The sequence below is a fragment of the Tiliqua scincoides genome, chromosome 1 (assembly GCF_035046505.1).
Source record: "Tiliqua scincoides isolate rTilSci1 chromosome 1, rTilSci1.hap2, whole genome shotgun sequence".
NCBI lineage: Eukaryota > Metazoa > Chordata > Lepidosauria > Squamata > Scincidae > Tiliqua > Tiliqua scincoides.
The window spans coordinates 16113780-16138838 of NC_089821.1; the positions used below are offsets into that span (position 1 = coordinate 16113780).

At 44.4% G+C, this 25059-nt stretch overlaps 1 protein-coding gene across 1 annotated transcript in view; it reads right to left on the reverse strand.

Annotated features, from left to right (window-relative positions):
* Positions 1-25059, reverse strand: part of LOC136641276 (cytosolic phospholipase A2 epsilon-like) — a 47153-nt gene that overhangs the window by 7999 nt on the left and 14095 nt on the right. Inside the window, exons 4-15 of the mRNA XM_066617019.1 lie at positions 24970-25010; positions 24571-24613; positions 20154-20217; positions 19260-19417; positions 18415-18522; positions 17442-17479; positions 13730-13865; positions 12178-12314; positions 9756-9978; positions 6758-6872; positions 5016-5153; positions 912-1022 (exon numbers count right to left, since the gene is read on the reverse strand). Of these exons, the coding sequence (XP_066473116.1) occupies positions 912-1022; positions 5016-5153; positions 6758-6872; positions 9756-9978; positions 12178-12314; positions 13730-13865; positions 17442-17479; positions 18415-18522; positions 19260-19417; positions 20154-20217; positions 24571-24613; positions 24970-25010 (1312 nt within the window). The remainder of the gene's footprint in view (positions 1-911; positions 1023-5015; positions 5154-6757; positions 6873-9755; positions 9979-12177; positions 12315-13729; positions 13866-17441; positions 17480-18414; positions 18523-19259; positions 19418-20153; positions 20218-24570; positions 24614-24969; positions 25011-25059) is intronic.

Below are 25059 nucleotides of genomic sequence, written 5' to 3' on the forward strand. Positions count from 1 at the left end.
AGCCCAATCCTGAGCTACCCAGTGTGCAGGACTGCCACAGTGCCAAAAATGGCTGCCATGTTATCCTGTGTGTGTTGGGCAGGGGGAAAGGAAGTTGCTGTGTAATGGAGCTACTCAATTCTGCAGCAGATCTTGAGCCAGCACATAATCAAGGAGACCCATGTCAGGCCGCATGGTCCAACATGGGGCTCAGGTTCTGATGAAGCTGATCTCCGCCAGTCCCGCAACCCTCCTGCCCCGTTCCCTGCCCTGCCATGCTTAGTCCCCACTCTGCTTCTCCCTATGAGAAAAGAGCTCCCTACTACCACTGGAGGCAACTGGACAGAATCAGTTGAAGGAAAATGAGATGTGTGGGATGAATGAGGGCAGCAGAGCTAATGTTCCCTATCTAGGACAGTGGTTCTCAAACTTTTTAGCACCGGAGCCCACTTTTTAGAATGACAATCTGTCCATGTCATGACCGGAAGTGACATCATCGAGCAGGAAGTGTTGTCATTGTGATGCTAGAGCCTGCTGCTTTTCTGAGAATGCAGCAATAAATTTGCTTACTTCTCAGTCATTTTCCAATAGCAAAGTGACTCAGAAAGGGAAAAAAAGCCTATTTACAACCTTTACACAAGCAAAATAACCACACAGCCCTCCCCTTTTCCAGCATACCATTTCCCCATACTTCCAATTGTGTCTGCACTAAGTGCAACGTGACCCACCTGAAATTGGCTGTTGACCCACCTAGTGGATCCCAATCCAGAAACACTGATTTAGGACATACCATGATGGTATAATGCTAGCAAGGGACAAATTGACTATTACACATCACACTGCTACATAATGTCCGTTGAATGGATGCTACGGTACAGGGCCAGATAAGGTACATTCTGTCAAATCTAAAACCAAAATTAAAAATGACTAACCAATATCAGTTACACTGTCCCAGGTACGTTTGTGCCAAATGTTTTCTCCGCAAGTATCACATGCATGGGAGGAATCCAGCAGGTTATAAGAAAACACATTGCTCCATATACCTAGGAAAAGATATTATTCAGATCTTTGTAAGATAGGTGCATGCCAGGAATCTGGTTATCAGACATTTATCAACTCCAATTAAATGGCAGCCCATACTTTTGAGGAGTTTCCAAGGGAAGCTCCAATACAAGATGTCTATTGTGAGGAGGTCAGCGGCAGGCTGCATGTTTAAGAACATAAGAACAGCCCCACTGGATCAGGTCATAGGCCCATCTAGTCCAGCTTCCTGTATCTCACAGCAGCCCACCAAATGCCCCAGGGAGCACACCAGATAATAAGAGACCTGTATCCTGGTGCCCTCCCTTACATCTGGCATAGACCATTTCTAAAATCAGAAGATTGCACATACACATCATGGGTTGTAACCTGTAATGGATTTTTTCTCCAGAAACTTGTCCAATCCCCTTTTAAAGGCATCCAGGCCAGATGTCGTCACCACATCCTGTGGCAAGGAGTTCCACAGACTGACCACATGCTGAGTAAAGAAATATTTTCTTTTGTCTGTCCTAACTCTCCCAACACTCAATTTTAGTGGATGTCCCCTTGTTCTGGTGTTATGTGAAAGTGTAAAGAGCATCTCTCTATCTACTTTATCCTTCCTGTGCATAATGTTTGCACACATAAATTTCCTGGGCCAGTCCCAGGCATCTCCAATTAAAGGTCCCAAGTCATAGGGCTGGGAAAGACCTTTGCCTAAGAGCATGAAAAGTCACCATCACTACATTCTGGGTTAGAGGCCTTGGTAGAGGCAGCTTCATTTGGTCAATGATACTCTAGAACAGGGGTCTCCAAACCCCGGCCTGGGGGCCAGATGCGGCCTGCAGCAAGCCTCTTTCTGGCCCACGGCCAACCTCTTGTCCCCTGAAAGCCTCTGGCCCACTGAACTGAACATGACCAGAACTGTACTCTGATTGTGTCTGAAGGGTGTTCTGAGGGCCAGAGAGCTTGAATGAATGAGCCTAATCATTCATTTATTCACTCATCTATGTTCCATCTCTAATTTATTTATTTAAATTTTATATTAAAAAATTTTTCCGGTCCTCCACACCATGCCAGATGTTTGATGCGGCCCTCTGGCCAAAAAGTTTGGAGACCCCTGCTCTAGAATCAGCTCTTTTTCATCATGGCTTTGGAGAACGATACCCATGCTCACCTAGCTGTCAGGTGTATTGATGTATTCATTACAAACACATCGCGCATTGTTGAATTACCTGCGACAATGGAGCCCAGTAACCAGGCTTGTCCCTTGGGGAGGGTGAATGGGGAGGCTGCCCTGGTCCCTGCACTTGGAAGGGCCCCGCAGAGCGGTGTACCTCCCTTCTTGTTTCCCCATGTCACTGCAGCAAACATGCACTGTGGCAAGAAACTGCTTCAGAAGCAGCAATAATTACAAGTACAAGGGAAAGCTGGGGTTGGTCTGTGCCCACTTCTGTAGCAAAGCACTGAAGCACTGGGCAGAGTTAGAGACAAGGAGGGGCAATCCTATATTTGTCTACTCAAAAATAGGTATTACTTGCAGGCGACTATGTGAAGGATTGAGCCTTTAGGCAAGGAAGGCAGCAGAGTTTTGCTCATTGTTACAAATAATGATCTTGTACAGGGGTGTCCAAACTTTTTGGCAGGAGGGCCACATCATCTCTCTGACACTGTGTTGAGGGCCGGGGAAAAAAGAATTAATTTACATTTCAAATTTGAATAAATTTACATACATTAATATATTAGAGATGGAACTTCTATGACTGAATGAAGGTCTTGCAATAGCTCAAGGTCTACAAAAGGCCTTGCACAAAGCAAGGTCGGTCTTTCCTTTGCTGCCACTGCTGCATCACAAATGTGAAACAGCAAGTAGTGGAGGAAGCCCTCATCCCACAGCTCATGTGAAAGGTTGAACAGTCACCCTTATGCTGAGAGCACTTGCGTCGGGCAAGCATGGGCTCCAGCAAGTCTCCAGAGGGCCAGAGTCTCATTGGAGATTGGGGGCTCCCCGCGGGCCGCATTGGGAGTCCCTGAAGGCTGCAGGTGGCCCCTGGGCTGGGGTTTGGGCACCCCTGATCTTGTATCTGCCACCTCTTATGCCCTTTACATATCAGAACACATCAGAATTCCCATAGTCTGAAGTCCTGTTGCATGTAGGCTCCTATGATCTTATATTTACCAAATAAGAGAAACATCTCTCCTAAGAGGCTAAGTTTGGGGGGGGGGGGAGGAAGCATAGTATTTCAATCTTCTGGCTGTTGCAGAGATTTATGAAAGCTGCTGCTTTGAAATAGTATTTTGTATACATCACTTATATTTCAATATTTATTAGTTTACCTGTTTTATTTGTTGGGTTAGTTTATTTTATTTTATATTTTATTTTCAGTATATTTTTATTTTCAGTATACAAAGAGTGTTTCTATTTTTATAGGGAATGAGTTCAAATTTGTTGTTAATTTGAATTTTGGGGTATATCTTAATTAAAGCAGATATTTTAATGGCCCCCTCTGTCTCTTCATTCATACCTACATAGGACCATCTCTAGAAGGGTGAGGGGTCTGGGACGACACAACCAGTGCAGGGCCCCCTATTATGGCCATATGTATCTGGCCATAATAGGGAGCCCTGAACTGGTTGAGTCACCCAAGGCCCCTCACCCTTCTAAGGACAGCCCTGCCAGTAACCATGAAAAACAAAGGAAGGGACACAAGTTATTAGGCATGAGTCCCTCAGTACTGCTCATTCTCAAAGAGGCTGGAAAGAAACAACATACCTGGTCATATATTCCAACTCTCAAACTGAAACATCAGTCTTTTCCCCCAAACCAATCGTATTGTGGTGTGTTCTACAGCTGCCCTTTAAAACAAGTGCTGCGATCTGGGGTGGGTGATCAAACTGTAACTCTAACAGGCAGTTCTGCTCAATTTGCACCTAACTGTCACAAGAGGGCAGACTTTCCCTGTCTCTGTCATACTTTGGAAAAATTTGGGGGGGGATCAATTCTCCTTTAATCATTCAAAGAAATATCTCAGCCTCAATACCTGCAAGAATTCTAAACTGAGCAATACATATAAAGCAATACATATTTTATATACTATATAAGGAACATATAAAGATATTAGGAACTTGGATGATGCCATCAAGTCCGGGAAGGGGTGAGACCAGCAGCACCAGTGCATCCAAAACCCCTACCCATGCCTGATCCACCTGCACAGATCAACACGGATTTGCGCCAGCGATATCACTGGTGCAGGACCAAGTTGACCCATTGTGGAAGGTGGGGATTACCCCAGGGTAAGGGGACAAACATCCCCTTACCCCAATGAGATTTCCAGCAGTCAAAAATTCACTTATAGGATGCAGCATATCCTGTACGGGTGCATGTTGCATTGCCACACACGGTTTTAGTTTGGATTGGGCTGTTAGTCTTGGGTCTTCAGGTGGAGGTTCATCTTACAACCCATTATATAAACATTATCATATGGAAAAAAGGGAAATTTTTTTTTTTTGGGGGGGGGGGAGGGCTTCATAAACATTATATAGTATAGGACAGTCGTTCTCAGACTTTTAGCACCAGGATCTACTTTTTAGAATGGGAATCAGGGTAGACCGGAAGTGATGTCATGATCGGAAGTGACACCATGAAGCAGGAACATTTTTTAATAATCCTAGGTTGCAATTCTATCCACACTTACCCAGGGTAAGTCCCATTTGCTATCATTGTTAAAAGCATATGCATAATAGCTTGTTAAAAGTAGAAATCTGTAACATTTCCCCAAATGCAGTCACATAACATGGTAGCATCAAGTCTAATAGATTAAAAATAAAATATTTAAATGAATGGGGGGGACCCCTGAAATTGGCTCACAACCCACCTCGTGGGTCCCGACCCACAGTTTTAGAAACACTGGTATAGCAAAAAATGGAGATTTGAGGGAGCTTCATAAACATTATAGTATCTCAAAAAACTGTATCTGTACTCAACATTGTTTTTACAAGTACAAATTTTACGTCACCTTTCATGAAGCAGATTTTGGATTCAGGAATCTTCTTCATCATCCGACCCATAAAGAATTTGCTTCCAAAATCCTCAGAACGAATATAGGCTCCATATTTTATCACACCAGTCTCAAAAGGAGTAAATTCCATCCATTCTACAATATGGCAAGATAGGTTTTAGAGTTAAATTAAGGACTTGTGTCATGGAGTCTAGATTTGTAATAGTCCAAATTGTAGTATCTAACAGTACAATATACATTTGCTCAGAAGTAAGTCCCACTATGTTTAGTTGAGCCTATTCCCAGGTTAGTGCAGTACAGTCTAAATCAGGGGTGCTCACACTTTTTTGGCTCGAGAGCTACTTCGAAACCCAGCCAGGCCCGGAGATCTACCAGAGTTTTTTTTTTACAATGTTCGTGCCATCATAACATATAACATTTATGTGTACAATGTATGTTGGTGTACCTTGAGCCCCACTGAGTATAACAGGACTTACTCCTGAGTAGACATGCCTAGGATTAGACTGTGAGGCTGCAATCCTAGCCACACTTACCTGGGAGTAAGCCCCATTGAGTACAATGGGCCTTACTCCCGGCATTTCCTCCCAGAGGCACATGAAGGGGGGGGGTCGGCACTCCGCGATCTACTCATTTTGTCTCGCGATCTACCAGTAGATCGCGATCCACCTATTGAGCACCCCTGGTCTAAATTATCTTCTTAAGTAAAACGAATGTCACAAAAGAAAAGGAAACCTGAACTTGGTACCATGGCATACAGTGCGAAAATTTATTTGCAAGATTACCCTGAAGTGCTGTTCTCTAACAAGGCATGCTGTAGGGGAGAGTCTTTCAGGTAAGGGAGTGAACCTGAGAGGTGGATCAAGGCAGGGAAGGGGAAGAAGATATTGGTGGAGCCACTGCTATCAATCACTGCCCCCTTCCTGCCCTTGACCCACACCTCCTCTGCCCTAGTCTTTCCCCTCCCCACCTAGTTCCACCTACTCACTGAGCTAACTAACTGGCACCAGGACATCTTTGTCCACTGTCACACCACTGCCACTCACTGTTTCCAAGACAATCTCGGTTGAGCATGACACCGTGTTGCATTTTGCAAAGCTGGAGAGTACGCTGCACCACAAGTTCTGATGGCTCAGCAGCCTGTTAAGATTGGCCTGCAAGTCAATTTCCCCATTCCCACCCTACTTCATTGACTGCAGCTGGCAGAACCAGGGAAACATACAACTTCATAACATCATGGCCCCTGATAAGCAATATTGCACATTATTAAGCGGGAAAACATGACATGAACCACTGTCCCTTATTGTTCCTAATGGACCAGTTCAGAGGATGCTTCCAACCAGTTCCCACTTCTACAGGATTTCAATGTGTCCTGCCCCCTTCCAGGCATGCTGGGGTTGTGCCACCTAATCACATGAACTGTCTGCCATTGTCACATGGATTGGTTGGCAACCTTCAGTCTTGAAAGACTATGGTATAAGCCTACAGCACCCAGTATTCCCAGTTGGTCTCCCATCCAAGTACTAACCAGGCCTGACCCTGCTTAGCTTCCAAGATCAGACAAGATCAGGCATGTGCAGGGTAACAGTTACATGGATTTCAATGGTGCTAAGTCATGACCAACTTCCTTCAGCAACCCAATATGTCTTCCTGAATCAGTATCTACCTTGGGTGGTATATCAATTCTTATAAGGAGTCCCCCCCCCCCCCGTTCAACCCAAGTACAACATGGATCACATTACCTTTAAATTCTTCAAGGCTGTACTTGTCCCTGGTATTGAGAACCATGTATATAGGCAGAGGGTTTTGACCCTGAGTCAATGCACGCTTCTGCCCTGAGAGTGTGCTGTTGCATTTCTGTAACAAGAAATGATTTATACAAACACAGCATTATTCAGACAACAAAGAGATGCAGTTCTATGGGCAGGTACAATTGCTGAGAAAGGGAAATGATTGTGAAAAAAGCTCTCTTAACCCCAAGCCCTGATTTCAAATGCATATGACCGACCCACAGAAAGTTCCTTCCAGTTGTCTCCCAGGACCTATTCACAATACAACTGGTGACATCTGAGGGAAGATGATTATAGTGTTATCCTCCACTGACCTGAATAGGACAACTTCCATTTGCTCCTCCCCTTCCAGAGCTGTCACTTGCACTCCACGTGGTCATTTGTCACTTCATTATATAGCAGTATGAAAGAGTTGGTACATACATTTCCTCATTTCCCTCTTTTTCCACATGAATAAATGTTCTTTTATATTATGTAACTTATGGCCCAAAGAGTGGGGGGTGCGGATGTTGCACTGAGTGTTGAACATTGGGGGGGGGGGGAGTTTGATACCACTACTGGTCAAAATTTTTAAAATCTTGGTATTTTTGAATAATACTTTCATGTTGTATATCAACTGATGCATAATTTCATGCAGAATGCAATGAAACAAACCACATTGAAATATATATATATATATATATATATAGTTGGCAACCTTCAGTCTCGAAAGACTATGGTATCGCGCTCTGAAAGGTGGTTCTGGAACAGCATCTAGTGTGGCTGAAAAGGCCACTCTAAATATATATATTTATCAAAGTTATATATATATATATATATATATATATATATATATATATATATATATATATATATATATATATATATATATATATATATCAAAGTTATAGCCAAAACCCCAGGAGGGGCAGGGCAATGGTGCATGGGAGGAGGTCCATCATGTTAACACATGGTAGCCCCTGCCCCCAAACTTTAACCCATATGTAAAGGCCACAGTAGTCACAAAAAGCAAAGAATCATAGGCTGCTCTAAAAGGAACCAAAAGCTGATTTGCTGTGTTACAGAAACCCTTGGCTTTGCAAACTGGGCCCCACAGTGTTTATGTTAAGCAACAGGTGTAAAAGATAACAGGAGACCAGGCAACTGTATCAGGCCACACAAACGAGATGGGCCTGCCAAGAAACATCTTATCACTTATGAAGTCATGTCGGTCTCCACACCTGTCTTTGAGTATTTTGTGTTATATTTCTCTCTGCTGACTTTTGGAAATCCCACCTCTTGCCCATCTCGAATGTAAATCATAACCAATCAATAATTTGCCCACCTCTCGTCCATCTCTGATGCAAATTTCAGCCAATGAGATGTCTAGATTTTTAGACAAAGGCTGAAAATGTATAAAGGGGCAAATCCACCATTGATGGGCATGCTCATTTGCTTTGAGATGAGAGTCCCGTGAGCAGCCATTGCATGCCATGAAATAAACAGCCTGCAAACTTTCACTCCTGAGTACCGAGTCTTTTGAGTTGCTTTCTTTCAACCTTGCAGCAATGGGAGTGACGCACTGGCCTCCCACGCTGGGTGATGTCAACCCAAGTTATGCCACTGGGCCCAAGCCTATTCTAGATTTATGACTATTGAACTTGTGTTCTTCTGTCATCGATGCAGTGGGGCTAAGGTGAATGGCGCTGCTGCTGCTGCTGCTGAGTACAAGGGAGCTGGCAGTGGAACAGCAGTTGCCCCACGCATGCCAATAGCTCACCCTGGCTGCACCATAGCAGGTAAGTCAGCAGAGTGAACGTGTCATGGGTGGGGAGTGGGAGGTCTGGGGAAGGTGCAGGTTTGGAGGGAAGGGCAGGGAGTGGATTAGGAAGGGAGGAGCAGGTCCTGGTGGCAGCGACTTGTGCCAGGAACCTATCTCCTATTTCCCACCTTGTCCCCTTCCTCTCCTCGAACTTACACCAGTTACATAGCTGGCCTGGGGTTTGAGGAGTCCCTTAGGCAACCAGACAGCCTTCCCAGAGGTAAGTAAAAAATTGTTTTATTTACCACTGATTTGCCTTCTTGTCACCCCCTCCATAACACACAGAGTGCCGTCCATTGGTGCTCCTGCATGCTATGGAGTGACAAGGGATAGAACAGTGTTGTAAGGTTGCACGGCATTTTTTAAACTGCAGACTACCTTGTACTTTTCCCTCACTATGGCTCCAGTCCTGATCATGGGTCGTCTCCCCCCCAAACACACACACACACACACACACACACACACACACACACACACACACACACACACACTATTTTTAGTGAGAAAAAGCTTCTGATGACAGTTAATGGAAGATTTTGTCACTTAAAAATAGTGCACGGTGGGTGCCAGAATCAGGATCACAGCAGCAGGATCACAGCATATGATGCTGATCTCATGGCTCTGCCATGTCATCATTCGTATGAATAGTTTAATGGTGCACTCTTACTGAGACTTTGCACCAACGGAACGTGTGCTCCATCAGCCTACACTGTTGCAAAAGTGCAGTAAAGCATGTTGTGACAGCGTAGTTGATCGTGGTAATGGCAGGAAGGCCTGCACAGGCCTGATGCTGGAGCAGGTAAGTTCTACATGGGCTGGCAGAGGGGTGCAGGGAGGGGCTTCCACAATATCCTATCACCCCCTCCCAGACCTGATCCACCAACATGAGGCTGCTTGAACTTTTGCTGGTGCAGCCCCCTAGTGGCTTCTGGTGCTTTCCTCGGAGCAAGGGGACAACTGTCCCCTTACCTCGGAGAGACCTCCAGCAGCCTCATTTCCTTGCTTGATACAGCTGGGGCCATTCCAGCACCACTGCATCAAAGAAGGGGAAGTTAGCAAGGATTGGGCTGTTAATTACTGTCCAGTGTGCCTGGACAGAATTTTCATGGTTTCATTGTCTTTCGTTCAGGAAAGGGAGGTACATATTACCCCACTGCCAAAGGCTTTGTCAATGAAAAGTCCCCAAATATCAGTAACGAATGTCTTGAGGCCTTCTTTCTGCCGCTGCTCCAAAGCACGGCTGTATTCTTCCAAGTTTTTCAAGGATAGCAGGCTCAGCTTGCATTTGATGACATTCTTACGAGCTTCTGCAATTTCTCTTGAAAGTTCCTGATGTGACCAATTAGCATTTTCATATAAATTTGATAAGGTCCTGGAAAGAAGAAATGGAACTGTTAATTTTTTTTTTTTTTTTTTTAGAGAAAGACTATTGGGAGTGCCATGTAAAAGTCAGGAACTGACAGAGTTCCTGTTCCTATGAATGTTTGTTTATTTTATTTTTTAAATGAAAATTATCCCACCTTTCCTACCCCAACAGGAAAGCTCAAGGCAGCTTGTAACATTACAAGAAATCCAGATAAAGATAATAACATTTAAAACAACAACAGTTCAAAACAATGTTAATAAAAATAAGCCACCAAACAACAATCAAAAGCCAACTCAAATATACAAAAAGAAGAAAGAACAGCTAGGCATGTGTTGGGGAAACTGAAGGCCCAAAACAGTACTGTGATCCATTAGTGACCCTCAGCTGTCTCATGAATGTGTATATGTTATATGTTATGTCCACAGCTGCGATACAAGGACATCTGCAAAAGGGATCTGAAGGCCTTAGGAGTGGACCTCAACATGTGGGAAACCTGGCCTCTGAGCGGCCCGCTTGGAGGCAGGCTGTGCAGCATGGCCTTTCCCAGTTTGAAGAGACACTTGGCCAACAGTCTGAGGCTAAGAGGCAAAGAAGGAAGGGCCATAGCCAGGGAGACAGACCAGGGACAGACTGCACTTGCTCCCAGTGTGGAAGGGATTGTCACTCCCGAATTGGCCTTTTCAGCCACACTAGACGCTATTCCAGAAGCACCATTCAGAGCGCGATACCATAGTCTTTCGAGACTGAAGGTTGCCAACTACTACTATATGTTATGTCACAAGTTTTGCCATTGTATTGTAAAATCCATATAGCCCCTGTGTGTAACCATTTTCTTGTAGCAAGAGGCATACTTGTTAGCTGAAGATGCTTGGTAATGGACTTTGGCCTTGTCTATTGCTGAACTGAACTATGTGGATCATATTGGTAAAGATGCATTATGCTTGAAGCATGTCAATAGGATTCTGGAGGTCATTTCTAAACAATGGGTGATTTTGGAGGTGGACAGTTGAGGACAGTCATTGCACAGGTCAACAATATAGAACTAAATTCTGCTAAAGTACAGCAGTAATTTTCAACTATAGGGTGCCATAGCACATAGGTGTGCCGCATGTGGTCTGAAGGTGTGCCGTGGGAGTTTGGGACAAGGAAATTGATTAGTGGGGCCATTGGGGATGTGAGCCCCCTTCCAGCAGCATGGTGTATCTTGTCAATTGTAAAAAACAAAACTGATGGTATACCCTGAAAATTTTAGTGCCTTATCAGTGTGCCACGAGATGAAAAAGGTTGAAGATAGCTGAACTAGAGTAGTGCACAAGCTTAATTTTAGGTAATGGCCCATAGAGCCGAAAAAAGTGTCTTGTGGTTTTCCAAGGAAAACCGGAAGTTACATTTTATGCCTTTTAAGACATTCTGAAATTTCCTGGGATCTTACATGTTCTGATCTCACCCAAACTCACTGACTGCATGGGATTCTTGGCAGACAGTGGCAGCAGTGTCGTACGCCATGTCTGATGAGCTGAGGAATGCATACATGGCACTCCTTAATATAGTGTCATATCCGGGAGGAAATTCAGTGTCACATCTGCTACAGTAGCTCTTTGGCTTGTGGATCTACTAACCACGAAGGAGTATATAGGAGCTCAGGGACTCAGCTGCAGCAATACAGCTGTTGTAGAAGTACATTTTGGTACACACAGGATGCTTTCCATTATAGTGTGACCCTACATACTATAGTATACCATATACTGCAATGATTTTCTATATTTAAAAGATTTTAGAGAGACTTTGGAGCATGTTTGGTTTTCCGTATTACCGTATCTAGCCGCCAACACTGTGCAGGTGGGTAGACCTGGGCACTACATTGGGAAGCTTAGTAGACCTGGGTTCCAAAGACTTTCCTGGCTGTCACCACCCTCCCCCATCTTGTTTTGCTTCCTCCCAGGACAGAACTCCTGTTCTGTCCACTCTTTGTCACCCTTCCCTGTTCTGTTGTATCCTGCCCCACTCCTTTGGGAAGGGACACAAAAGAAAATTTATACCCCCTGATAAAATTCCTCTCGGAGGCCCTGCTAGATGATCTCTGGTTCTAGTATTGTGAGAAAGGGAGAAGAATGTTTCTGTAACCATTTTTTCAAGACCATTCATGTTTTTAATAAGCTTCAGTTGTATTTCCTTCCGCATACTTTTTTTAAACACCATCCTTACCATGTGGAGCCAGAAGACCCAGTGATATATGTAAAGCAATCTAAGAGATTCTGTTTTTGAAGAGCAAATAGGTGGCCATGTAAAGCTGTGAATGCTCTGGCTCCTCCCCCTGTTGCCATGATAGCCACCACGGGCACCTGTTGGTAATAAGAAATAATAACCAAAACATTAAACACCAGGGTATATGTGTATGTTTTTAAAATATCCTGTGATACAAAGGAAGAGATGGAGCTGGCCGTGGGAGTGACTAATAAACCAAAATCTTATAAGCATCTTATCTTTTCTCCCCTTCTAAACAGAACGTTGAAACAGTAGAGGACATTCTCGGAAACATTTATGAAAAACAGTTTCTCATTCACACAAACGGGCGCTTTGTAACCTAATCTTGTTTGCTACATTTCAAAGGTAAAACCCAGCTGGGGCCCTGGTCCTTTTGGAAAATAAAAATAAAAATCCACACCAATTTTATCTTAGATCACCATTATTTAACTATTAATTGATAGAATCCGTGGCCACAAGAGGACTTGTTGTTCACTAGCCTAATGGCATCAAAAGAGATTAGCCAAATTCATGGATGACTTGTCTATCCATAGCTACTAGTCATGTTGGCTGATAGGTTATATACCTCCAGGTTCGGAATACTACTTATGGAATGGTACCAGTGGGAGGGGCTATTTGCACGCATGTCTTGTTTCAGGGCTTTCTAGAAGCAACTGATTAGCCACTGTGGGAAACGGTATTCCCAACTAGCTAGCACTTTAACTTGATCCAGCATGGCTCTTCTGGTATTCTTAGCTAAAGGGCAATCCTGACCTAATACGTTTCTTCTGTGGAAGGACAGAAGTGTGAAAATGTGACACTGGAATGGGAACTTGGCATCCACACATGAGAATTTTCAAGTAGCCAGCACAAGCTATGGGGCCAGGTGGAGAATGGTTTGACTGTAGAGCAGAAGACTGGTTCGTAGCTCAATGTTCATAGCTCAATGGGAGGGCACATGCTTTGATAAATCATGTCCAAAGTTCAATCTTTAGTAGCCTCAGTTTTCTAAAAAGAACATCAAAACAAAGATAACGGCTGTAGGGGGGTCTGTGTGGGGGTCCCCCTATCCACAGATAAACCCCCACATCCCCACCTACCCATTATCTTTGTTTTTTTGTTGTCATGATAGCAACCTGGGTATTTCTTCCTTTAACTTGCTTTCACTTGCTTAAACAGAAGATGCAATATTTAGGCTATTGCCTGCATACTACAGGGAGACTAACAATGTTATGTTATGAGTCTCCCTCCAGTGTTCAAGCTGGTTACCTGCACCTCGTGATTTCAGTTTAAGCAAGCTAAGGCAAGTTAAAACAAGGAACACCTGCGCTTCCATTGTGATGAAAAAACAAATGGCTGTGCGGGGGCTGCAGGAGTTCCCCGTATCGGTGGATAACTGAAGCCATGGATACAGAATCCATGGATACACAGATACACGGCCCACCTGTGTATTGATATAAAGAGAGTATAAATTCATCATACTGTGTATTTACCAGAACTGTGCCCCACACACCTCAGGTTCCTGCAAGTCCGTCTCTAAGTGAAGACACTTTTTCAAGGCAGCTGCAACAATCTTCTTCCGTTTCTGTATAAACATTTGTTCCTCCACACATAAGTCATACCCCAAACGCACATCTAAATCATTTGGCCTTGCACGTAGGCCAGGGCCAGAACAAACAGAATGTCACTATATTGCATTTTTAAAAATTATTTACTTGATGCAAAGCTATTTATTGTGCAAAGTTATTCAATGGTTAATGTCTAAAGATTCTGAGATTGCCCTTGCATAAATGCAGGCATCAAATATATTGTTTCAGTTTGATATTCAGTTCCCACTTGGGATTCCAAGATCCTGCAATTTTGGCTGTATGCTTGACACAAAAAATCAGAGGGGTTGTCAAGAAAGGCTAGTGGCCTACATTGGACTACATTGGACTAGGGACTAGATGACCTATGAGGCTCCTTCCAACTCTATGATTCAGCTTGGTAGGTCACAAATTGTGCAGGCATATACAATGCATCACTTTTGGCTTAAAAGAAATATTAGGTACCGTCCGAAAAAACTAAAGCTGGCTTAGACTGCAATCTTAGACACACACTTACCTGGAAGTAAGACACACTGAACACACTGGGAATTACTTTTTGAGTAGACATTCCTAAGTTTGTACTACAAGTTGGATAAGAACATAAGAACAGCCCCACTGGATCAGGCCATAGGCCCATCTAGACCAGCTTCCTGTATCTCACAGCGGCCCACCAAATGCCCCAGGGAGCACACCAGACAACAAGAGACCTGCAAGGCCTCTTGGGAATTGTAGTTAAGAACATAAGAACAGCCCCACTGGATCAGGCCATAGGCCCATCTAGTCCAGCTTCCTGTATCTCACAGCGGCCCACCAAATGCCCCAGGGAGCACACCAGATAACAAGAGACCTCATCCTGGTGCCCTCCCTTTCATCTGACATACCCCATTTCTAAAATCAGGAGGTTGCACACACACATCATGGCTTGTAACCCATAATGGATTTTTCCTACAGAAACTTGTCCAATCCCCTTTTATAGGCGTCCATGCCAGTCGCCATCACCACATCATGTGGCAAAGAGACCAACTACATGCTGAGTAAAGAAATATTTTCTTTTGTCTGTCCTAACTCTCCCAACACTCAATTTTAGTAGATGTCCCCTGGTTCTGGTATTAGGTGAGAGTGTAAAGAGCATCTCCCTATCCACTCTGTCCATCCCCTGCATAATTTTGTATGTCTCAATCATGTCCCCCCTCAGGTGTCTCTTTTCTAGGCTGAAGAGGCCCAAACGCCATAGCCTTTCCTCATAAGGAAGGTGCCCCAGCCCAGTAATCATCTTAGTCGCTCTCTTTTGCACCTTTTCCATTTCCACTATGTCTTTTTTGAGATGCGGCGACCAGAACTGGACACAATACTCCAGGTGTGGCCTTACCATAGATTTGTACAACGGCATTATAATATTAGCCGTTTTGTTCTCAGTACCTTTCCTAATGATCCCAAGCATAGAATTGGCCTTCTTCACTGCCACCACACATTGGGTCGACACTTTCATCGACCTGTCCACCACCACCCCAAGATCTCTCTCCTGATCTGTCACAGACAGCTCAGAACCCATCAGCCTATATCTAAAGTTTTGATTTTTTGCCCCAATGTGCATGACTTTACACTTACTGACATTGAAGCGCATCTGTCATTTTGCTGCCCATTCTGCCAGTCTGGAGAGATCCTTCTGGAGCTCCTCACAATCACTTCTGGTCTTCACCACTCGGAAAAGTTTGGTGTCGTCTGCAAACTTTGCGACTTCACTGCTCAACCCTGTCTCCAGGTCATTTATGAAGAGGTTGAAGAGCACCAGTCCCAGGACAGATCCTTGGGGCACACCGCTTTTCACCTCTCTCCATTGTGAAAATTGCCCATTCACACCCACTCTGTTTCCTGGCCTTCAACCAGTTCTCAATCCATGAGAGGACCTGTCCTCTAATTCCCTAACCTTGGAGTTTTTTCAGTAGCCTTTGGTGAGGGACTGTGTCGAACGCCTTCTGAAAGTCCAGATATATAATGTCCACGGATTCTCCCACTTCCACATGCCTGTTGACCTTTTCAAAGAATTCTATAAGGTTCGTGAGGATCATACTATTCATGTTTACTCAGAAGTAAGTTCCATTGTGTTCAGTAAGGCTTTCTCCTAATAATAATAATAATAATAATAATAATAATAATAATAATAATAATAATAATAATAAACTTTATTTATACCCTTCCCTTCTCCCCAAGGGGACCCAGGGCGGCTTACAACATGTTAAAAACAGATAGTGCATGTGTTTACGATTACAGCCTAAGGTCCCAATCATATGCTGGCCTTATGTTAGCAGAACTTGTGATCCACCGGTGTAAAGCCAGGATAGATGGCGCAGAAGCCATTCGGCTTTTCTGTGGCTCACTGATAACCTGGAGGAGGGTAAACCCTGGGCGAGCAGCAGTGGGCCACAGAACCTCCACCTGAAGAGGTGGATCAACAGGGCAGTTTGAGAGTGGATTGGGCCAGGATTGCTCTCAGCCTGTCCTTTCCAAGGAACTATGCAAGTTCACTTACTCACGGGTAAAGGCGCGATATGGCTCAGTTTCATTTTCCATAGGGTTCAATGCATTTTTTTGTTTCCAGTTTTTTGGCCATAACTTTTGATGGAAAGCAGAAAGTTCAATCCGGCTTTTTGCATTGCATTCTGCTGGAAATTCTGCATCCAACGGTATAAGGCATGATGGGGTTACTCCTAACCTTCACAATGTTAGTGATGCTGGAGCATTTGTGGTGTTACACCCCCCAAGGGTGGTATCCGGGGTGGACCGCCCCCCCACCTGCTAGCTACACCACTGGAGCCAGGGCAGGAAGGGGCAGAAGAGTGTGGATCTCAGCAGAGGCTGTGTCACGGGTATTGCACACTCTAGGCCAGGGATGCTCGATAGGTGGTTCGCGATCTACCAGTAGATCGCGAGGCAAAATGAGTAGATCGTGGAGTGCCGACCCCCCCCCTTCAGGTGCCTCTGGGAGGAAATGCCGGGAGTAAGGCCCATTGTACTCAATGGGGCTTACTCCCAGGTAAGTGTGGCTAGGATTGCAGCCTCACAACCTAATCCTAGGCATGTCTACTCAGGAGTAAGTTCTGTTATACTCAGTGGGGCTCAAGGTACACCAACATACATTGTACACATAAATGTTATATGTTATGATGGCGCGAACATTGTAAAAAAAAACTCTGGTAGATCTCCGGGCCTTGCTGGGTTTCAAAGTAGCTCTCAAGCCAAAAAAGTGTGAGCACCCCTGCTCTAGGCCAACAGGGCATGGGCTGTTTTGCATTGGGCTGTTACATACTTTAAGCCCCTGTGATTTAGAGAAGATCTAACGCCCAAATTAACTTGGATTGTGTACATTAAGTTTTATATACAACAGACATTCTTAAATACACATTCCTCCCTCCCCTTTCCTGCAGGACTTTCAAAATAACTGAGCCAAAGATGAAAGAGGCAGCTGTTGCTAACTGCTCCCTTCACTAGATAGCCTGGGCCAAAGAAAGCCCTGCACATCGCTTGTTAAACTGTTCCAGGGGATATTGATGTATGCATCTCCCACAGTTTAAAAATCAAATGGAACATCAAATAGACAACGATTTGTAAAAGCTACAGTAATAATAAAATATTTGTTACCAATCTTTTACGTTTACAGTTAGCTTCATGACATTGTCCTGGAGGCAGAAAACAAAATTTTAATTTTATGTGATTATAATGCGTTTAATTGTTTGCAATCCACTTGGTGTTTTGTCTTACTTTATTGCTTTAGAGCCCACTTCTGTTCTTCCCCCTCTCGATGCAGCAGGATGTGGGTGGGAGCAGTTACAAAGGTCAAAACAGAACAATTTTCCGTTACCCAGGGGTAAGCCTCTGTGGTACAGGGGGTGGTCTACTCTGACCTGCACTACCTAAATAGTGCCGCTGCTCTGCTGGTGCAGGTAAGTGTAGATAAACACATTGGGAAAGGGTCCGGGAAGGGGGTTAGGATTTGAAGCCACTACTGCCGGCCAACCTGCCACTTTCTGGACCCAATTTGCCCATCCCACACAGTTTCAGCCCCACCCTAATTCCACCCTCTCAGTACCCCTCCCGCCTCTCCCACTGACACCCTTGTCAGCAGGTGGCAGGAGAAGCACTGGAGTGGGAGAGCGCTGAATGGTACGCTGTTGGAGCACCTTTTGCTACTACTGCTGACTGCCTGATGGCGGTCGACACCAGTGCAGGAGGTGCACCACCACTGGGAGGAGTGCATAGCGCTGGGCTCAACATTTTCTAAAGTTCTGTACAAAATTATAACACTATTTTTAACAGGTTGATTCTTACTCCGCTACAATAGTTACACTGCTTTGGGCATTAGAAATCTTTTAAATAAATAAATAAATAAATAAATAACACACACACACACACACACACACACACACACACACACTAACATATGAGGACTGAACTGTCTAAATATGTTGGCCACAATACATAATAAATCTTAAACTCATTAACATCAACTGGCTTAGAGCCCAATCCTAAACTCTTACTGCCAATCCTCTGCTGGCACTGAGTGTTGCAAATGTGCCATAAGGCACATCTGCAGCCCCCAGCGTTGGTCCAGTACCAGCGCTAGCTCAGCACTAGTGGACTGCTCTGCTGCTCCATGGCTGCCCAAACCACTGGGTGGCAGAGACATAGGTGGGGGCTTGGGGGGAGGTGGGGAGCAGGCATTCTAGGGCAGGGGGAGGGCGGGGAGAAGGCATGCCAGGGGAGGGAACAGGGCAGGAGAGAGGCGGGACTGGAGGAGCTCTGCTCCTCCGCATCCAAAGCCTCCGTGTTGGGCCGCGGACCCAACACAGGTTCTTGATTCTATGGCAGTCCAACGGTTGCCACAGAATCAAGTAGCCCCATTGCGGAGCTACTTCCCTTACCCAGGGGAAGGGAAAAAATGTCCCCTTTCCCCAATGAGCCGCCTGTGGCTGCCCTGAAACTGCGATAGCCGTTTCGGTGCCACTGCAGTCCCAGCAAAACAGGCAGCTGAGGATTGGGCTGCCAGCACCCTTAAGCCTGTGGTTAACAGTAGCTATTCACTTTCCAATCTTCTGCAAAAACAACAATTTTGAGACTAACCAATTTATTTGACCTTAAGCTGTTTCAGCCTGACCACTTCACCAGACACACGTTTCATTTTCTCTGATTCCTTTGCTCCACAAACTATTTAATTGACAATGTTATAGTATTTACCTGAGCTATGGTTACTTCTTTTTCCATACAATTTGTATCCAGAGGCAAAGGGAGGCAAATTCTTTCATCTGTATTATTTCTAATACAATGACACTAAAAGAAAAAGAACAAGACTTCAAAAATCCTTTAGCAGCTAAATACTTGCCACTTAGCTATTCAAAGAAATTTATGTCCCATTCCTGTCCCCCACCACTTGCACCAAAGCAGCCACACCGCAAAACATACAGAGCCTGCAGCACATGACTTTGATTCAATTTCCAATGCTGATTCTTTGTACTTGATGTAGTGGAACACAACAGGATTAGCAGGATGCAACCCAGATGCCAAAGAACGATTCTGGGTTTCTTCATAGGATCCTGGCACAGTAAATATAAGGTTTCTGTCTACAGGGGAAAAAACAAAGGACATGGAGATCACCATTTTTATTTTCATGACATATTCTTAAGAAGAGTCCCCAGTTTTTCCAGAGAGTCCCCTCTCTCCTTGTTCCCCAGTGCCTTAAAGGGGCCTTTCAGTGGGAACAGTTGGCTGCAGTGCATAGATCCAGCCCAAGAATAACTGGTGCCTGACGAGCCACCCAAAGTTTCTGCCCCCTCTTTTTAGTAAGCAGGCAAATCAGGGCATACACGCTCCAAATCCCCTTGCAAATTCCCCCTTACCACTGCCAACACTACTTCCCGCCCAGCACTCATTGCTTGTTCAGAATTTGACAGACAGGAAGATGTCGGGAGTACAAGAGCAAGTCTTTTTCTACTCCCAGCTTTCTCCAACCCAGGCTGTTTACAATAAGCAATCAGGTGGCGGAGAAAGTGGTGGTAAGGGCAGTGAGAGGGCAGAGACTGCAATCCTATTCCAATTTCTCTCTGGAAGATTGCAGCAACGCCCTACTTCTAACACTGCTCTGTGATTTCTCTTCATGGCAGTAGCTCTGGATGAAAATGTGGGTCACCACTGATTGCCCTGATCTTTTTCTTTGCCACTTTCCTTTGTGGGAAGGAGAGAGAGTGAACAACTCACTCACAAGGGTATTGGGTCAGTGCCAGGGCAAAGTGAGTGGATGCGCAGGTGGTGCAACTCCTACTCAAAACTGAAGTGTTTTTTAAAAAGGTAATCAATGACCTGTTGATTTCTTCTTTGTCTTTCTTTCACTCATCTGCACCTCCAAGCAGGAAATTTCAGGAGACTATAAAAACAGAACAGCACAAAAAAACAAAAGGTCAGACTTTACATGGTATTATTATTAAGACTGGCCAAAGTAAGGTAGCTATGAAAGAAAATGTTCTTACTCTGACTCAGAAGCAGGAAACGTTTTAAAAATCTAAAGTTTCCCTGGAATATGTAAATAAGGCCTAGAACCAAAGCTAAATTGCCTATTGTTAGGCTATACAGCTAATGGCCCAATCCTATGGTGTCTCGGTGCCAGTAGAGCAACTGCTCCACCAGGCGCAGGCTGATGCAACTGTCCCATGAAGAGTGTTGTGACAATGTGTCAGTTACTAGCACTGACGGGGTAGGGAACAGAGAGTGGGTGTCAATGGACAATTTTCACAATGGAGAGAGGTGAAAAGCGGTGTGCCCCAAGGATCTGTCCTGGGACTGGTGCTTTTCAACCTCTTTATAAATGACCTGGAGACAGGATTTAGCAGTGAGTGGCTAAGTTTGCACACGACACCAAACTTTTCCAAGCGGTGAAGACCAGAAGTGATTGTGAGGAGCTCCAGAAGGATCTCTCCAGACTGGCAGAATGGGCAGCAAAATGGCAGATGCCCTTCAGTGTCAGTAAGTGTAAAGTCATGCACATTGGGGCAAAAAATCAAAACTTCACATATAGGCCAATGGGTTCTAAGCTGTCTGTGACAGATCAAGAGAGAGATCTTGGGGTGGTGGTGAACAGGTCAATGAAAATGTTGACCCAATGTGCGGCGGCAGTCAAAAAAAGCCAATTCTATGCTTGGGATCATTAGAAAAGGTATTGAGAACAAAACGGCTAATATTATAATGCCGTTGTACAAATCTATGGTAAGGTCACACCTGGAGTATTATGTCCAGTTCTGGTTGCCACATCTCAAAAAGCCATAGTAGAAATGGAAAAGGTGCAAAAGAGAGCGACTAAGATGATTACGGGGCTGGGCCACCTTCCTTATGAGGAAAGGCTATGGCGTTTGGGCCTCTTCAGCCTAGAAAAGAGACACCTGAGGGGGGACATGATTGAGACATACAAAATTATGCATGGGAAGAATAAAGTGGATAGAGAGATGCTCTTTACACTCTCACATAACACCAGAACCAGGGGACATCCACTAAAATTGAGTGTTGGGAGACTTAGGACAGACAAAAGAAATATTTCTTTACTCCGCGTGTAGTTGGTCTGTGGAACTCCTTGTCGCAGGATGTGGTGATGGAATCTAGCCTGGATGCCTTTAAAAGGGGATTGGACAAGTTTCTGGAGGAAAAATCCATTACGGGTTACAAGCCATGATGTGTATGTGCAACCTCCTGATTTTAGAAATGGGCTATGTCAGATGCAAGGGAGGGCACCAGGATGCAGGCCTCTTGTTATCAGGTGTGCTCCCTGGGGCATTTGGTGGGCTGCTGTGAGATACAGGAAGCTGGATTAGATGGGCCTATGGCCTGATCCAGTGGGGCTGTTCTTATGTTCTTATGCCTGCGCCGTTCCACTGGAGCCAGTGCAGGGAGCAGCATATAACAGACTCAGGGCCCAATCTTATCCAGCTTTCCAGGGCTGATGCAGCCATGCCAGTAGGGCGCGCACTGCATCCTGTGATGTGGGCGGCAATCATGGATGCCTTCTAAGGTAAGGGAACATTTATTTCCTTACCACCGGGCAGCATTGCATCTGCATTGGCACTGGAAAGTTGGATAGGACTGTGCCCACAATGAGTTCAGTGCCAGGCAGTGCATGGGTAGATGAAGGGTGGGGGAGACGTGTAACAGGGATAGTAGGGTTGCAACAGGGGCGGGGGTGGGTGGTTCAAGCCTGGGAGGGGGCAGGATTGGCAGCAGCAGTGCACAATGGGCACAATCCTAACCAACTTTCCAGCACCGAGGAAAGGGCAATGCAGCTCCAAGTAAGGAAACAAACATTCCCTTACCTTGAGGAGGCCTCCATGAATGCTCCCCCACCTCAGGATGCAGCACATACCCCATTGGCACAGCTGTGTCAGTGCTGGAAAGCTGTTTAGGATTGGGGCCAATGTCTCCTATCCCCCTTCCCGGGCCCAATCTGCCAACACGGGTGCACACAGACCAATGCCAGCAATTTAGCAGGTGTATGTCCAAAATGCTTCCTTGTGGCTGCTGGAGCTTTCCCCAAGGCAAGGAGACAAATGGCCCTTTACTTCGAGGAGACCTCCAGCAAGCAAAATTGTCCCACAGGATGCAGTGCAAGTTACAATGGCGCTGCTGTAGCAGCGTGGGGGAATTTAGGGGGCTGCAAGATAAGCTGCAGAAACTATTATTATTATTATTATTATTATTATTATTATTATTATTATTATTATTATTATTATTATTATTATTATTATTATATTTTCGCACAGTCATGTTCTTTTAGACAGGATTTTGTTTATATTCACCTATCGAGTCATTCCGAAGGACCTAGGAGAGGTAGCTATTTTTGGTTTTCATGTTGCATTACAAATATTGCAGGAGTCTGTGCACTATTCCTAGTAAGGCTACCTTTGTGACTGACTGATGGTGCTCGTGCTCATCCCAATGGTGTTCAAGTGATTTTCCAGCTGTTTGATAGCACCCAAGGCCCCTGTGGCTACTGGTATTACTCTTGCTTTCTTATGCCACAGTCTTTCAATTTCTATTTGCAGCTCTTTAAATGTGGTGATTACCTCCAGTTCTTTATTTTCTACTCTACTGTCACCAGGTATTGCAATGTCTACTATTCAGACTTTCTCATCCTTCTTCTTGGTCTCTTCTTGGTTTCTGGCACTTGGATAGCTCTTCATGATCTTGTCTGATCTTAGAAGCTAAGCAGCATCAGGCCTGGTTATTACTTGGATGGGAGACCACCTGGGAATACCAGGTGCTATAGGCTTATACCATAGTCTTTCCAGACTGAAGGTTGCCAACCAACCATCCTTCTTATCAATGATGGTTATGTCTGGCGTGTTGTGCGGCAGATGTTTGTTGTGTTCTAAAATCCCAGAGCACTTTGACTTCTTCATTCTGTACTACTTTTTCAATTTTGTGGCTCCACCAGTTGTTGTTTGCAGGCAGCTTGTACTTTTTACACATGTTCCAGTGAATTATTGTTACAACTTTGTCATGCTCTTCTTTATAGTCAGTCTGCACAATCTTCATGAAGCAGCTGACCAGGTGGTCTACAATTTCATCAGCATCTTTACACAGCCAACATTTGCTGCCATAGATGTTTTCGCAGTTTTGGCTCTTTTTTTTACATTCATTCTTAGTGCCTGGTCTTGGGCATCCAGAATTGATCCCTTTGCCTCCTTCAATCTACCTCTTTTTAGCCAGTGCCAGGTTTTGTTGTTGTCAGTATTTCCTGCAGTGTCTTTTCTGTACTGGTCATGGAGTGCTTTGCTTTACCATTTTTCTTTCCTGATCTTCATTTGATCTTTTTATAAGCCAGCTTTGCTGTTATTGTGTCACCATCCCCATTATTTAGTGTTGTCTTGAAAAACCAGTTTCAATGCATCTTCTTCACTATCTTTTACATATTCTTGCAATGCCCTTTTCATGCACAATTTGGTGCACTCATAACATTCCATGTTCACCTATGCCTCTGGGTAAATAGAGTCTATCAGCGTTGCTGCGTGGATGTAGGGCATGATTCATTGTCATTATCTTTCAGGTCTTCCTGTCTAACACTTCTAACAGCCTGGGTCCAGTCTACTATGCCAGCTGATATTTTATGACAGGAATTGCCCTGTGTTTATTGCTCTGATGCTTTCCTGCATTCAGTTTGGTATTATTATTATTATTACACACAAGTACACTTACACATGAGATCCAGACCATGAGACGTGGATGATACACTTATTCAATGCTCTGCATTTGCATAATGTGTCCATATGAGAGACAAGGTAGTGGTTTGAATGTTGGACTAGGACCAGGGAGAACCAGGTTCAAATTCCACTTAACCTTGAGGCTTACTGGCTGACTGTGGACCAGCCACTATGTCTCTATGTCTAATCTGTCTCACAGCATAATGAGGACAATGAGGTAAGGAGGACCACAAAATCTGTGGAGGAAGGACAGGATATTAATGCCATGCAGGCCCCCTTTGGGCTGAGTTTCATTAAAACTGAGATCCATTAAAGAAAAAAAAAAAACCCACATGGAAATGCCATTGTCAACCTCAACTCTTTGACTCCTTTCAGCTGTTGGGCTTGGTGGTTTGGAAACCTCTATGCAACAGGATGTCAAATAATAATAGAACCCAGCACTTTCAGAAATGTAGTTTAAAAAAAAATAACAAAACCTTAACCATGTGCCCACAATGACTTTATGGGGAAAGAAGAAATGATAAAATTGAAATTACCACTAAAACGCCATTAGTAACAATTCGCTCCGGAGGAATTGGACTGCAAAAGAAAAGACTTGACATGTCATAGCTGGTCTGCAATAACTCAAATCTACTTTTCTAGTTGCTAGCATTCCACTTTTATGCTAATTACTTGACTTACCTTAGCCCACATCATACCATTTAATACAATCAAATAATAAGAATGATTCAAAAAACTAATCATAAGGTGATAGTTACCCTGAGGAGCACAGTGTAACTTGCTTGTTCACAAGCAACCTTTGTGAACAAGATTTGCTCACAAAGATTTGCTTGTTCACAAGAAGATTTGCTTGTTCACAAGAAACCTGACCCTAAAATCAAGCTGTCTAGCATGCAACAGAGTTCTAATAATTCATACTACTGAGATGCACTCACAGACTCTCCAGCCTAAATTCCACATCCAGTTCTTCTTGAATCTGTAAAAAGACAAATGTGCTTTTTGGTACAAGATCATATTATCATGAG